The sequence below is a fragment of the Zootoca vivipara genome, chromosome 8 (genome assembly GCF_963506605.1).
Source record: "Zootoca vivipara chromosome 8, rZooViv1.1, whole genome shotgun sequence".
Classification (NCBI taxonomy): Eukaryota; Metazoa; Chordata; class Lepidosauria; order Squamata; family Lacertidae; genus Zootoca; species Zootoca vivipara.
Genome location: NC_083283.1, coordinates 65,562,874 through 65,578,603, shown reverse-complemented (window position 1 = coordinate 65,578,603; position 15,730 = coordinate 65,562,874). Strand labels below are relative to the sequence as shown.

Genomic DNA, 15,730 nt, shown 5'->3' with positions numbered 1-15,730 from the left:
GGATTCCCCTCAGAATAATAATAATAATAATTTATTATTTATACCCCACCCATCTGGCTGGGTTTCCCCAGCCAGTCTGGGCGGCTTACAACAGAAAAATGAAATAAAATAATCTATTAAACATTAAAAGCCTCCCTAAACAGGGCTGCCTTCAGTTGTCTTCTAAAAATCTGGTAGCTGTTTTTCTCTTTGACATCTGATGGAAGGGCGTTCCACAGGGCAGGCGCCACCACCGAGAAGGTCCTCTGCCTGGTTCTTTGCAACTTGGCTTCTCACAACGAGGGAACCACCAGAAGGCCCTCGGTACTGGACCTCAATGTCCGGGCAGTTCCTTTAAAAAAAGGAAAAGACAAAGGGTGATATATTTAAAGGCTTGTTTAAACTTCTATTGTTGATGTGATTTCCCAACGAGCAGCTTTTCTGTTTCATTTTGCCCGTGGCAAATACCTAAAGATCAGTAATAAAGCCTTATACAAATACCTTCATACTTTGCAAGAACAGCATTTTGACACTCACCGATACAAGGAAAAGGACAACACTACATTAATGTTTGACAACACAGTAAGAGCATTGTGTATTCACCTGCAATGAATGACGGAAAAAATTGAACGAATTAAAACAGAAAGGTTCTCAGAGTTTATATTTAAAAGTTTATCTAGATCACAGGGATTATGTTCCCAAGCACTGTCTTCTGTTGTCCCATGATTTCTCCTGAGGTGTTGTAAAACAGTTGGACCATACAAGTGCAAAAGAAAAATAGATATTAATTTATTATTATACATCCCAAGCACCCCAATATGCCAAGAGAGACCACTCCTTTTCCTTCTAGTGTCTCTGGCTAGTGAATAACGATGTAATTTGTATGAACTAAATAAATAATCGCTGTTTGCAAGTGAAAGGATTGCTACTATTGTTGCCATTTGTCCTGAGAAAATACAGTTGGTGTGCAGAAAGAGGTTTCATGGTAAAATTACATGTCTTAGGAGGCTTGCCTAAAGATGAAAAGGTTTTAGCAGGTGCAGAAAACAATACACTGACAGTACTTGCCTAATGTTAATAGTCAGGGAGTTTCAGAGAGACTGTGACGTTGCATTGAAGGATCAGTCTTACCAGATTTGCAATAAGTCCGGTATTTGGAAGCGAAAAGACACAGCTGCCTATGGGCTCAGTGCTCCCTGTAGTAGACTGGAACCTCTCACATTGTCAATGTGCTATTGGAGAGAAATGAACACCCAACCAAACTAAGGTTACCAGGGTTTTTTCAATGAATCCGGGGACACTTTTCAACTTCCTAGATGGATTTTGTCAGGGGGCTGATTTGTAAATCTGGGGACTGTCCCCGGGAAACGGGGACATCTGGTAACCTTAAACCAGACTCCATTTGTTCACACTCCTGCCTCTACCTGCTCCATCACACATACCTAAATATGATCAGTGTTGTGAATGGCTCCTGCTCTCCAACTGTGATTGTTGATGCCACACCATGGGCTAGTGTCCACATGTGAGTGTTATTCTGCTGTTAATCCGCTTTGCTCTCAATTCAAATCAGACCACCGTAGTTCACAGCTGCACATAATGGAATTTGTATAGGAGGAGCAACTTGGGTCTTTCCCATTCATACCAGTAGGCATTTCCTTTAGTGTTTTCCCTTCCTTACAATTTATTTTCCTTTTTTTTGTTTTGTTTTTTAATTCCCTGCCCAGGAAAAGTGCCAAAACACACCATCGGGTATTGTAAATTATTGGCACATATTTAATGTGGTTTGGGTGTGCATTGTTCTGGTTCCGAATGTATAATTCGAGTGTCATTTTCGATAGAAAGCAGTTTCATTTTGTGTTTTTATTTTAATTCCTATTGCCAATTGGACTTACAAAATATTAAAATAAGCATGTACGTATTCTTAACACTCTGCTTAGATTTTCTAGAATGTTCAGCTTCAGAAGTTAACTAAATTATAGGTGGTCATTCCATGTTATTCGATTTGAGATCTCATTACCTCCTAAAAACAAAAAGTACTGCGTGTAGAAAATTCATCCATTTTAAGTTAAAGATTTCTGACCACTTTCAGGGTTTGATTTGGGTTTTTTTTTTTTTTTAGACAAATATCACCGTCACAAAGGCGTCATACAAAAATGCAGGGATCTTGCTACCATGAACATTTGGGTGTTTAGTTAAAACGAAGCCTTGATTAACAAGCATTGTGCTAATGGATGACAGCACAGTTAATAAGTGTTTTCAGTTGGGGTGCTGAATTAATGAGTCATATCTATAGTTGCTTCAGATATGTGTGTGTGCATGGGCGTAGCCAGGGGGGCAGGGGGCATGTGCCCCCCTAAATCAAGTAAATACATAAAAAATACTTCAATAACTGACCAATTGCATTACAGATAGCTCGGTTCTGCTCCCCTAACATTCATCCTGCCCCGTCCAAAATAAATCCTGGTTTCGCCCACGTGTGTGTGTGTGTGTGTGTGTACGCATGTCATGCACACATAAGAGAAAGGTGCAGAATTTGTATGGTTTGACTAGAATAATCCTATGCAAGGTTTTCTTTCACTTCCTTCAGTAGCCCAGGTGTGAACAATATAGAGAACAAGCTGTTTCTGAAGGGTGTTGGCCTGCATGAATATTCACTTGACACCCAACATCAAAACATGTTTGCCAAACTTCCTGCCATGCTGGCACAATATCCATGGCATAGCATCCTCTTCTGCGCTGTTACGTCTAGGTCAACAATGAATACTCACTCTCACTTCAACCCGCCGCTAGTTATTTATTTAAAAAGCAAGGCTTAGGATCTCTTCGTAAGCTCAGAAATATTCCATGCCACCATCACTAGAGGGATTTTATTATTTGTAAAGAAAATGCTGACAACCCGTGTAGTTATACAGAACGTTAAGGGCTTTTTTCAGCTGGAACTTGCCAGAACTCAGTTCCGGCACCTCTCAGGTGGGCGCCAACAAGGGAGGCATTCATGATGAGTTCCAGCTATTTTCTCTAGAAAAATAGCACTGGCTTGTATGTTTTCTTGCATTGCAGTCAGTATCACTTTTAGCATTGCTGGGAGCCCCTAGAGGAAAACTAAATTGATTCACGTAAGAAAAACAAATGTAGTTATGGATTTTGCTCAAGAGAACAAAATTTATTACAAGAGAACTCCTGGGAAGACTACAGACTTGGAACTAACCCAGAAATTCAAGCCATTAACAAAACAATTTAATTATGAAATAATAATAATAATAATAATAATAATAATAATAATAATAATAATAATAATATTTATACCCCGGTTGATTTCTTCATTGAGTTTTATCTTCACGAATTTGCATGAGCGTTGCCAGCACCTGGTCATGAGAAGTGATAAGAAAAAGTAACTTTTTGTTAGAATTGACATCGAAGTAAATGTCTGCCACTCTATATGAATCATTCTGCTGAGAAATTGAAGAAAACTTTGTCTCTTCCTTCACCTCTGCAAAAAAATGTTCAAATATGTGACCTCGCGATGGTTAAAAGATAGCCAAAGCCAGGCAGTGATTTTATCGCAGATTGAGGCCTACCCGTGTCACGGGTCAGGGAGTTCAACATGTGAACAGGAAGGTGAGAACTGCTGAACTTTTACCTCAGTTGTGCAGCCCCATCAGAGAATAAATGGACCAAATCATTGTACAGCTGTATAAAGAGGTGAACGGCTGAATACCTATTGCACAGAGGCCTTTGTTTTCTGCACATGATCTGGCATCATGATAGGATGCACTAGGCTGCAGCTTTGTAGCAATTACTAAGCCATTATCACACGAGAACACAGGATCGTTTATCTTCTAATTCAGAATGTCACCTGTTCTTCATTTGCAAGTCAATAACCATTAATTATGCTCAGTGGAACTTTAAACAAAGATTTTCCCCTCTGTTAAAATCAGTAAGCCATTTAGTAAGGGCAAAATAAATCTAGAACTGCAGTATTTTATTATTTTGGTTGTTTTTATCCTGAAGCCAGTACAATAAAACCCTAGAAATTGGTACATCAGGAACTTTATATACTTTGTGGTGGGAGAGAACCAGTTCCTGGGATTTTGACTGTTATGAAAGCGTAAGTGTTAGTACATTTTTCTATTTGACTGCATAATATTTATTGATGAGATATTTATTGAATGATTAAACAGATTGAGCAATCGGTGTATCCTATCCCCCTACCCTTTATTGAGTCGCTTTGACATAGTCTCCAGAACAAGAGACTGTTTTTGTTAAACAGTTGTTGCTTTTTTTGCAGAAGGGAAAAATACAAGCGTACCCACATCCTACACTAGTATTTGCCAAAAGCAAATGATTTATCAAAAAAAGAGTTTCTAATATTCTAATAATTATTTCACATGTTTTCACAATGTAGGATGTTTATTTATTTTTTATTTTTTAAAAAATGAGTACAGCAAGGCAAACAGAAACCTGTGGGTTAAACCACAGAGTCTAGGGCTTGCTGATCAGAAGGTCGGTGGTTTGAATCCCTGCAACGGGGTGAGCTCCTGTTGTTTGGTCCCAGCTCCTGCCCACCTAGCAGTTCGAAAGCACATCAAAGTGCAAGTCGATAAATAGGGACCGCTCCGGCGGAAAGGTAAACGGCGTTTTCGTGCGCTGCTCTGGTTCGCCAGAAGCAGCTTTGTCATACTGGCCACATGACCCGGAAGCTGTCTGCGGACAAACGCCGGCTCCCTCGGCCTATAGAGCGAGATGAGCGCCGCAACCCCAGAGTCGGACACGACTGGACCTGATGGTCAGGGGCCCCTTTACCTTTACTTAAAAGATACTTTAAAGAAGCAGGAAAAGGTGCTTTAAAGAAACAGCAAAAACGAAGCAGAATTATGTAGTGTTGTGAGCACCATACAAGTAATATAAGATACTTGTCATGTTGCAATCTTATACCCATTGACATACACTAATGTCCCTTGGAAATTTGCAGAATTGTGATCAACTTAGTTTTTTAAAAAATTAATTTTGTAGAATTAAGTATGTGAATGTTATAAAAGGTTTCCATTCATCTGAACTATAAACACAATATCTGCAGTCTGATGAAATCCCATGAGCACACCTTTTCTGTTTGCTTTTACTTGCAGGAAAATACTCTGTGTGTACAATGCTGAATCCCTGTGCACATGCAGAATAATACTTTGAATAGAAAGGATTGAAGAAAATAGAGAGCTGCTGTATGCCATAGGGTTTGCATTTGAAATCTACGGTAAATTGATTTGAATTAATGGGACATAATTTTGAAGCAGTTTCGTAGAATTAGAACCCTTTCATCCAGGAACTGCTCTGCTGTCAGCACATATGACAGAAATGGATGGAATGGAAAGGAATAGTTGCACATTGACAATGCAATCTGTAGTAGGTTTGGCCTAGATTGTATGTTTAGATACTAAAGATTAACCTTTCAATTTAAAACATTTAATAGCAGTGCTACCAAGCTGCACAAAGCAGCTGAATAACGACTAGATAAAAGTTCTATTTCTGATCATGCTCTAAATTTATAAAATTGCGCTAAGATCTTTTGAGTTGTGCACATCACTGAAATGAATCTTCATCTTTGCATTTCAGAAACGAAACAAAATGTCATGGCTTTGGTTGGCAATAATGACATACACGCATTTGCATAGCAGCCAGGATTTTAGCAGCAGTGTGTTAGAAGCTCTGGTCTTAGAAACATCACTACATCTGAAATTGATCAGTCTACTAATTCTCACAGTGCACAGTAGGCTGATCAAGAAACCTGGCATAGTCCAATGGATACAGTGTCTTTCATTTTGACCTTACTCACCCTTGTGTGTCTCTGAGAAGCAAAATATCTGTATGTAAGTCATGAATTTTGATTTCCTGAGTTAAAAAGGCATCATAAGAGTTAGGACACACCTTCAATGAAGGATTTAATCAGGTAGTTAGACTGGAATGCCTGGAGGTGGGGGTTTTTCTTTTTGTTTTTTAAGAAACTCTTTTTTTTTTTGACTCCCAAAAGGCTGATGTATCACAACTGAGAAAGCAGAATAGAAATAACAAGGTATCTTTCATAGGTTTACTCAACGATTTATTGAGCCTCATTTGTTTCACGCCACAACTATTCCAGGTACAGAACTGTAGCATACTAGTGAAACTTTTGGCTACATGTTTTAGCTGGAGGGGAAAAAAATCAAGCAAGCACACTACTTCTGTGAGAATGCTTTAATTCTCTCTGTATTGCTGAAAGAGGGGTGGGGGAAATCTGAACTTTTCAGGTGCTATTTACTAAAAGAAACTGAGCTGTCCCAGAGCTTATATTAATCTGATTTGCAGAGTATCCCCTGGCATCTGGGGAGCTAGTAAAGTTGTTTTCTTTAAATGTGATGTGAAGAGGTCAACGCAAATAGCATTGTGGATTACCCTACGAGATAGCAATCCCTTTAAACCATATGGGGAGAGTTTGAATTATGGTGTTTGCATGCAGATTATTTATTAAACAAGGGTTGAGCTCCCTGTTTCTTTCACTAAGGGATTAGAGTATTTCAGTCATTTTGGATTGACTTACAGTGGTAAGTTTTTCTCCAGATATCATTTCAGGGTAGCGGTGTGGTCTAGGTGATTGAGTACTAGGCTGGGAGTCAGAAACCCCAAGTTCTATTCTTGGCTCAGCTGCTGACCCTGTGCAGGATGTTGGAGACATTTGTTGCTCCTGATTTCTCTTGCTTGCCTTTCATCTGCCTTAGCTATTTAGCCCTGAAAGCTCTGCACAGCCACCAGACTCAGTTATGCAACTTTGCCACCTATTGAAATCAGTGAAAGAGGATATGTGTTCGTAATTCATTCCAAGACTCTTTGTTTATTTAGAAGAAAATTTCTGTGTTTATTTGCATTTTTCCTTTTACAAAAATGTCTTCACGATTTTGTTTTCTTTTTGTTTAGCTAGCTATGTTAGTGCAGGTCAAATAACTACACCTTAAGCAGCAAAATTTACATGTCTTCTTCTTCTTCTTCGATCACTCGTAGCCGAGTAAGATTGTCTTCCATAAACACGGTTTTAACAATGGGTCCGTAAGTGACTGTGGAGGCCAATTCTGGATCCACACGTCCTTCCACAGTGGGGACATTGGTTTCCAGGCGGGAGTTGATCACGGTGTGGATTTGCCAAGCGTGCCTTCCTCTTAGAACGTTTCTCCCATGCGTCCTGAGTTCGAGTGTCTTCAAAGCCCATGACACCTTTGGTAAAGGCTGTTCTCCAACTGAAGCGCTCGCAGGCCAGTGTTTCCCAGTTGTCAGTGTTTATACTACATTTTTAAAGATTTGCCTTGAGACAGTCTTTAAACCTCTTTTGTTGAGCACCAGCATTACGCTTTCCATTTTTAAGTTCGGAATAGAGTACATTTTTTAACTTCACATAAGTTTCAGACATGTATTTGTCCAGAGAAAATGTAGTTTTCTACAAACAACAAATAAACAAATAAGGCCTATGCCCAGTGCTTCATTTTCTTCATTTAGTCCAGTTGTGGAATCTGGATTTTGCAAAAACAAGGGTGTCACATGACTTTAAAAAATTTTTTTTGACTTTTTGCCAATGTAATTTACTGAGTGAAGGTTCTTGTAAGATCTCAAAACGTGTCAAGATTACAGGCTACCACCTCCTGGAAAATATCTGAAATACAGGTTGAACTGAGTTATGGGCTGCAATCTCAATTATAACCTAGTATCTAGAAGACTGGTCACAGTGCTAAAAAATGTGCCTTCAAATAGAATCCCCTCATCCCTGTGGTGTCCACTGGCTGGTTTAAATTGACCCTAAGGTGTTAAGAGGAGTGGTAGCCAACCAACTAATAAATATGCTGGGAGGTGAGGCCATTTGGCAGGACAAAAGAAGTGTGCTGGGGTGAAGAATTTCTGCTGTCCAGCAGTGAGAAACTTCACACCCATCTATTCTGGTTTCTAAGATCTTTTCTAAGGCATTTTCTCAGTCCGTTTGTCCATGGGCAAATGGTGGCTTTGTCCCAGGGACATTCCTGCCTGTTTCACTCATGACTTGGGCATTTTTGCCAAGTCCAGTACAAGGAGGGATGACACTGTTGGGAACCCGTATTCCTAAATGCTTGTATATACGTTTGAAAAACATTTGGGTGTTCAAAAAAAAAAGAGGATAAGAACAGCTTTATACGACTGCTCATTTTAACCCTGACATTTTCAGAGGAATTAAATAAGGAGGAGTTAAAAAGGCATTCCAGTAATGGGAGATGTATAGTCGTGCAATGGGATGGGGCAAGGTTTTTATAAAGTATATTGAGATCCTCTGATGGGGAACTTCTGGTGGTTCCACATACCCCTGAGGTTCAGCTGGCCTTCACTATGAACCAAGCCTTTACTGTGGCAGGCCCTACCCGTGGAACTCCCTACCACTAGAGGTTTGGTGGGAACCATTCCTCCCTTCTTTAAGATGTCTTCTAAAAATTGTACTGTTCTGACAAATTTTCTGTTTTGACAAATCAGTATTTATGGAGGTTTTATTGATGTTTTTAATTATGTTTTCTGGATACTTTCATTTTATTGTCATAAGTTGTATACTCCTTTGATTCTTGTGATCGTGATGGGGGGGGGTTATAAATGCATAAATCAATAAATTATCTTCCATAGAGCAGTGAGAAGTTACAACCAATTAGGCTATACTGTATTATATTATTTCTTCCTCTAATGTAATTAAAATAATTGGCCACAGTGGTACTGCTTTTCCTTGAAGTGCTGTTCTGCTAACTGAAAATGCTTTGGGTTGTTTTAAGGGGTAATACAATACAATACGCCAAACAGGAGAGCAGTAACAGATGAACTAAATAAGGATGTTCTTATCTTTCTTCAGGCTATGTGGCTAATGCTACAAATGGATGAGCCGGAGGACTTTGTAATAGCTACTGGGGAGGTCCACAGTGTCCGCGAATTTGTGGAGAAGGCATTCCAGCACGTTGGGAAAACGATTGTGTAAGTAGTAACACACAACAGCAATAGTTTTAGTTGACCGTTTCTCACTCACATCCTTTTATTTGGCTATTTGTACCTCTGTGATGTAGTAGTTCTGTTCATGTACTGTACTGTGCTCTCTCTTATTATGTCCTGAAGCCTTTCAATATTATCCTTTCCCCCCCCATTCAGTCTAATTTGAAGATATGTTGACAACTCATATACAAAAGGGGGGGAAATGGCAGAATTCTCTGTTCTATCTGTACCTAAAATTGTGCTAGGAAAAGGGGCCCCTGACCATCAGGTCCAGTCGTGTCCGACTCTGGGGTTGTGGTGCTCATCTCGCTCTATAGCTGGCGTTTGTCCACAGACAGCTTCCGGGTCATGTGGCCAGCATGACAAAGCTGCTTCTGGCGAAGCGCACGGAAACGCCGTTTACCTTCCCGCCGGTTTAACCCACAGCGCCACCTGGGTCCCTAAAATTGTGCTATCAAGCACTAAAAAAAATTGTTTGGTTTTCACTTGATGGTGGAGGGGAAGGTGGCAATATTCAAATGTCCACATTAAGAATCAGCATTCCAAGCCAAAGAACAAATACAAACTCTCGTGGCAGGTCTCTTTAAAGACAGAAGTTTTGCATTCATTAGATGAATCTTGCCCCTGGTCTCCCATATATGATTAATCTCAAACGTTAAAATCCAGCCTAACAAAGGGACTCTTGTGTGCATCCAGGAAAGACTCAGGTTTTGACTAAGGGAGTTTTCACAGTTGTGGGACAACAACCAAGTATGCCATTCTCATATTTGGTATTACAATTTTGTGCACAGATACTGCAATCTAGAGCTGGTTTCCCCAAAGTTGGGTCTCCAGGTGCTTTTGGACTACAGTTCCCATCATCCCTGACCACTGGTCTTGCTAGCTAGCTGTAGTCCAACAACAGCTACATACTGCATTGTTGTAACAGTAGGTGGATGGATGACTCAAGAAAGAGAATCAATTTTCCTCATTTGCTCTGAACCTGCTATCAGTTTTGGGGGTTGGCTATTCACAGAATCCAAATGGCAAGTAAATTTCCATTCCAAAAGCAAATCGGCGCTGGATCAGGAACTGAGGCAGCGACTTCTGGAGATGAGCAATTGAACAAGCACTTACAGAGCTCACGAGGGAGTTGTGAACTTGGCAGAGGTCCAGAGCAGACAAAGAGACTTATATTCTCACTGCCAAGCATTCCTGCCAGCACCTCTGAGTCATGTGCTGGGTCATTGTTTGCAAGTGGATCTTCTCCCTCTTCCTTTCCTCCCAAGTATAATCCTGGTGATACAACCTTATGACATCCAGATTGGTACTCTTGCAGAGACTCTGAGCTTCCTATCACGATGCTATGGGGAGGGTTGTTCAGGTGAGGGAGGCAGGCTAGACATCCATGATATGAGGCATTTCAGTCTGCCTTGAGACTATTGCAGGTTTCTCTATGTCAGGGGTCAGCAAACCTTTTCAGCAGGGGGCTGGTCCACCATAGCTGTCAAGTTCTCCCTTTTTTAAAGGGAAATTCCCTTATGCTGAATAGGCTTCCTTGCGAGAAAAGGGAAAACTTGACAGCTATGGTCCACTGTCCCTCAGACCTTGTGGGGGGGCAGACTATTTTGGGGGGGAAATGAACGGATTCCTTTGCCCCACAAATAACCCAGAGATGCATTTTAAATAAAAGCATTCTACTCATGTAAAAACACCAAGCAGGCCCCACAAATAACCTAGAGATGCATTTTAAATAAAAGCACACATTCTACTCATGCAAAAACACACCGATTCCTGGACCGTCCGTGGGCTAGACTGAGAAGGCGATTGGGCCAGATCCGGCCCTGGGGCCTTAGTTTGCCTACCCCTGCTCCAGGTTTCTCTAGGTATAGTTCTCAGCAGAGTTTGGGGAGATCAGAAGCACTTGCTTCTGTTTGTATTATTTGTTTACTTACTTACTTGCATATTTCTGTGGGGGGGGGGGAACCGAGGTGATTGTAGGACAGGCTGGGTTGCTGGTGCCCCTCCTCTGACAAAAGGCTCTTTGATCCAGCAAAAGCAACCACAGTACCAAAGGAGACACCTTTTTTTTTCCGCCGCTTTGCTATCAGAGCACACACAGAGACAGATGGGACGGACTGTATGCTGTTGGCAAGAATGGTGGGACATGGGTCAGGTGTTAAGCTCTGTATATGCTGTATAATGAACATAGAGCCCAAAGATGTTGTTCAACTCCAACTCCATCAGCCCAGTTATCATGGCCAGTAGACACCGATGATGGGAGTTGTAGTCCCCTAACATCCAAAGGTATTCCTGGTGTATGTGAATGCGAATGTTATGTACATAATATGAGTATTGCATGGGACAATGAATGAGTTGTGTGTGTGTAAATAGGAGAGTGTGAGAGAAAGGGAAGAGGGAATAGACATGGAGAAAGTGCACACACAAAATGCCCTTACCCACATATTTCCACTCATCTGTTCTCCATCACTGGTTTGAAACTTCTGAGACCATGTGTCGCTTTAATTTCATTGTATTAATTTGCAAAGCTACCCCTAGCGTTGGCATTTAATCTGCATCAAAATCAACGGTGTATCTACTATGTCAAAGATAACAGTGTTTCATTGTGTTGGTCTGAAACAATGAGGAAAAGGAAATTTTGACAAGTGAAATGTAAGCAGTTTTGTCTATGAGACTTTCATCTTTGAAATCTAGTTCATTTTTTTCTTTTAACACGGCTAGTGCCAAGGAAAACTCTGGAATGATGAGACTCCTCAGAGTGATTCTAATTCAGTTCCTTGCGCTGACAAGAAGGCCTTTCAGCTACAAATATTTTTCCCCGTAACTATTACACCTTTCCCCCCCCCCTTTCTATCTTCCTTTTGCCTATTACTAATTAAGTAATATGATGGGGAAACACTTTCCTCTTCTCATTTGAACTTCAACAGGATAAACCAAGCAGGCAAACACTTGTCTTGACTAATTTTCTGTCATTAATCTTATTAAATCAGAGCAGGATTGTAAGGATAGCCTCAAACCACTACGGCACTCAAGAGTTCTTAGCAGACTCCTGTCTGTGAATGAAGGTGGAGGGGACCCTATATAAGCAGTGGAAAGATTTATGAGGTTTTCCCCCATATGATTCTACATATAGACCTGCAGCAAAAGTATTCGTTGCTTGAAGGGCTGAGATTAACATAAAAAAGCAATGAACATTAATCTCCATTTTTGCTATCCTTGCCTGAAATTGTCATGATTTGCCTATTCTTCAGAGTACAGTCATACCTCAGGTTACAGATGCTTCAGGTTGCGCATCTTCGGGTTGCGCACCGCGCCGAACCCGGAAGTACCGGAATGGGTTACTTCCAGGTTTCGGTGCTCAAGCATGCGCAGAGGCGTTAAATCGTGCTTTGCACATGCGCAGAAGTGCTGAGTTGTGACCCGCACGTGCGCAGATGCGGCGCAGTGGGTTGCAAACGGCCTCCCGCACGGATCACGTTTGCATCCCGAGTGTCCACTGTATTTGCATTTCTTCTGTGTAAGCTGCTTTGGGGGGAAAGCAGCCTAGAAACATTTTAAAGGAGTAAAGGGTTCTGAAAAGTCTCACAAGCAAGAGCTGTTTTTCAGGATGTGCAAGGGAGCAACCCTAGAGTTACAAGAAGCTGGTGTAAAGCAAGCAGGCATAAATTAAGCCAGATCCAAACCCCATTCAGCAATGGGACTGGTTGCTGCTGCTCTGATCACGGTGGAGGAAAAGCGAGCCTTTAAAATAATGTTCTGTGCCAGGTTGCTAGGTCGTATGACCAAGCTGAATGGTCTTAGGATCTAGCCTAAGTCTCCCGTCTCTGGTCCCATTCCCTCCACACATCCAAACACTTTTTGGAGGCTTAGTACCAGCCTCAACTCAGCTGAGATGAGCAACTTTGGCTGGTGTATCTTTGGCTGAGCCAGGTTTGGGGGCTTAATCATAGAACTGCAGAGTTGGAAGGGATCCAGAGGATCATCTAGTTCAGGCATCCCCAAACTGTGGCCCTCCAGATGTTTTGGCCTACAACTCCCATGATCCCTAGCTGACAGGACCAGTGGTTGGGGAAGATGGGAATTGTAGTCCAAAACTATGGAGGGCCAAAGTTTGGGGATGCATGATCTAATTTAACCCCTTGCAATGCACGAATATGCAGCTGTCCCATACAGGGATCAAACTTGCAACCTTGACATTACCAGTGCCATGCCCTAACCAACTGAGCTCTGGCGTAACCAGAGGTTGTTGTGTCCTCATGTTGACCAACATGTCCTAACCTGCAACCTCACCCCGTTCTAAGAATATTCAAGGCAACTGTTGTTTTTTAAACAATCATAAGATTTGTTGTTGTGATGATGGCTGCTTCAAACAACAGATAAATGTTTTTTGAAGGCTATGGAAACTCTGCAATTAAGTTATTCCATAGAGGAGATTACGCTGCCAAACCCTGCCTTACGACAGAATAGAGAATGAACAGTAATAAACTATGACCTATGCAACTATATAGCTATAAATCTGCACCAAGAAAGTGGAATCAATATTGGAATCAGACCTGGAAGAACCCAGTCCACTTAGCAATGAAGCTTCCTAAGGATTGGAGAAATCCCATATTTCGGTACTGTTTTGAATGTACAAACATTATGCAAAATGATAGTTGTTCACATTTTTATTTCTTTATTTCTTAATGTTTATTGTTATAAGATGTTTGTTATAATGAAAACCAATAAAAATATTATTTCAAAAAGCAATGAAGCTTCCTGGGCCAGTCACTATTTCTCCACATAAACTATCTTACAAACGGCCTCGGTCCTGTATACCTGAAGGAGCGTCTCCACCCCCATCGTTCAGCCCGGACACTGAGATCCAGTGCCGAGGGCCTTCTGGCGGTTCCCTCATTGCGAGAAGTGAGGTTACATACAGGGAACCAGGCAGAGGGCCTTCTCGGTAGTGGCACCCGCCCTGTGGAACGCCCTCCCAGCAGATGTCAAGGCAATAAGCAACTACTGTATTTTACTTTTGGAAGACAACTTAAGGCAGCCCTCTTTAGGGAAGTTTTTAATGTTTGATGCTGTACTGTTTTTAATATTCTGTTGGAAGCCGCCCAGAGTGGCTGGGGAAACCCAGCCAGATGAGCGGCGTATAAATAATTATTTATTATTATTATTATTATTATTATTATTATTATTATTATTATTAATTATACAAGATATTGTCAGAAGAAAAGGAGGGGGGTTGACCATGTACGCTGCTCCGACATATCAACTGCTCCCCACACAGAGTCTATCCAGAAGGGTACTGTGACCCATAGTATCAAAAGGTCAAGTAGCAGGCAGTCCCGACAACATTCTATAACCCCTAAGACTCTGGCTGGATATAGTGCCATCAGTGACAATATGGTACATTTGACTGGCATTGCCATTTACCAGCCAGAGCATGGATTCCCAAGAAGTTAAAAATAATAAATAACTTCCATATATTTTGGCTGTGTTCCCCACATGGTTCAGGTGTGTGGTTTCTTTATGTAATGAAAATGATGGGAGGGAGAGCCCAGGCATGCTGGCAAGCCCCTTCTCCTCCAGTGCAGAACGTTCCCCTTGTTTACGGGCCTCCATGAGTTGAAGGGTGAACTTGTTCCGCATGGCCTATTTGTGGAGGCTGTGCATGTGGTTCTGAATCCTGGCTTGTTGTAAACAAATGGAAGGTGATGCACCCAAGCAGCAAGGCTTGCCAGTGCTGTTCCCCTCTTCCCTCACATGACCTTCATCATGAGAAGAGACTCAGCGGCTGGATAGGACTGGAGAGTAAACCTTATCAGATTGAAATCAAAGGCAAAACTTCATTTGATTTCACATGCATGGCTCGCCCAGGGATATTCCTTGTCGTTGCTACTGTCATTTCCCTTTTATAGGAGGATTGAAAAACGGTCAGTTGCAGCTGGCGAACACATTGTTATAAGAGCTCCGTATCACGCTTTTCAGATTGGGGGGTTAATTACTTTTCCCCTGTGGTTTTTTTTCTTTGTACTTTCTCTTTTAGTAAGTATTAAGCAAGTAGAAATTCTATCTGAACATCAGATTAATGTGATTACCGTACCATATTTATTTCCTGTCTAAACTTTGCCCCGTAATCAATTTCCTTATTGCATCTGTTGATTATCCACAAAATAAAAATGCAACACGATGATGGGAAATCTCTCTTCTTCTTTTTTTAAACATGCAGTAGTCATGCATGCATGTTGACCTGCAATCATTGTCTTCTGATGTGTTTATCTTGTGGTTAATCGCAGTTGAGCTAAGCTGAAGTGTTAGCATGCACTCAAGATTTGGCTTTAATTTTTGTCGTTTGCAGAACAATTAAGCATCTTTGAACATTAACAAGGAAGGAAGTGTGCCATTAAAGTGGAGGTTATTTTCAAAATCAGGACCTTCATTCTGGTGATAAAAAGGGCCCATGCGGAACTTTGTGGCGTACAATAATATTCTGTTATGCATGCACTAAACTCCAGTGAAGTGGCTAATCTGGCTGACAATTGGTGACAAACTCACTAGCCTGAAAAATTACTTCCTATTCAAGCTATGCATCCTTATACTTGTGGCAGACATTTCTTTATTTCAAAGTGCTTTTGTTTACAAATATTTATTGCATTGCTTTCCCACTGGCATGAGTACTGCACACAGTATTTTGAAGTGTATCGTATAGTTTAGTTCATAGTACTTTGGGAAATATGTTGAGCTACTGAAT

At 41.2% G+C, this 15,730-nt stretch overlaps 1 protein-coding gene across 1 annotated transcript in view; it reads left to right on the top strand.

Annotated features, from left to right (window-relative positions):
• Positions 1-15,730, top strand: part of GMDS (GDP-mannose 4,6-dehydratase) — a 273,314-nt gene that overhangs the window by 181,235 nt on the left and 76,349 nt on the right. The window contains exon 8 of the mRNA XM_035125046.2: positions 8,855-8,973. Coding sequence (XP_034980937.1) covers positions 8,855-8,973 — 119 coding nt within the window. The remainder of the gene's footprint in view (positions 1-8,854; positions 8,974-15,730) is intronic.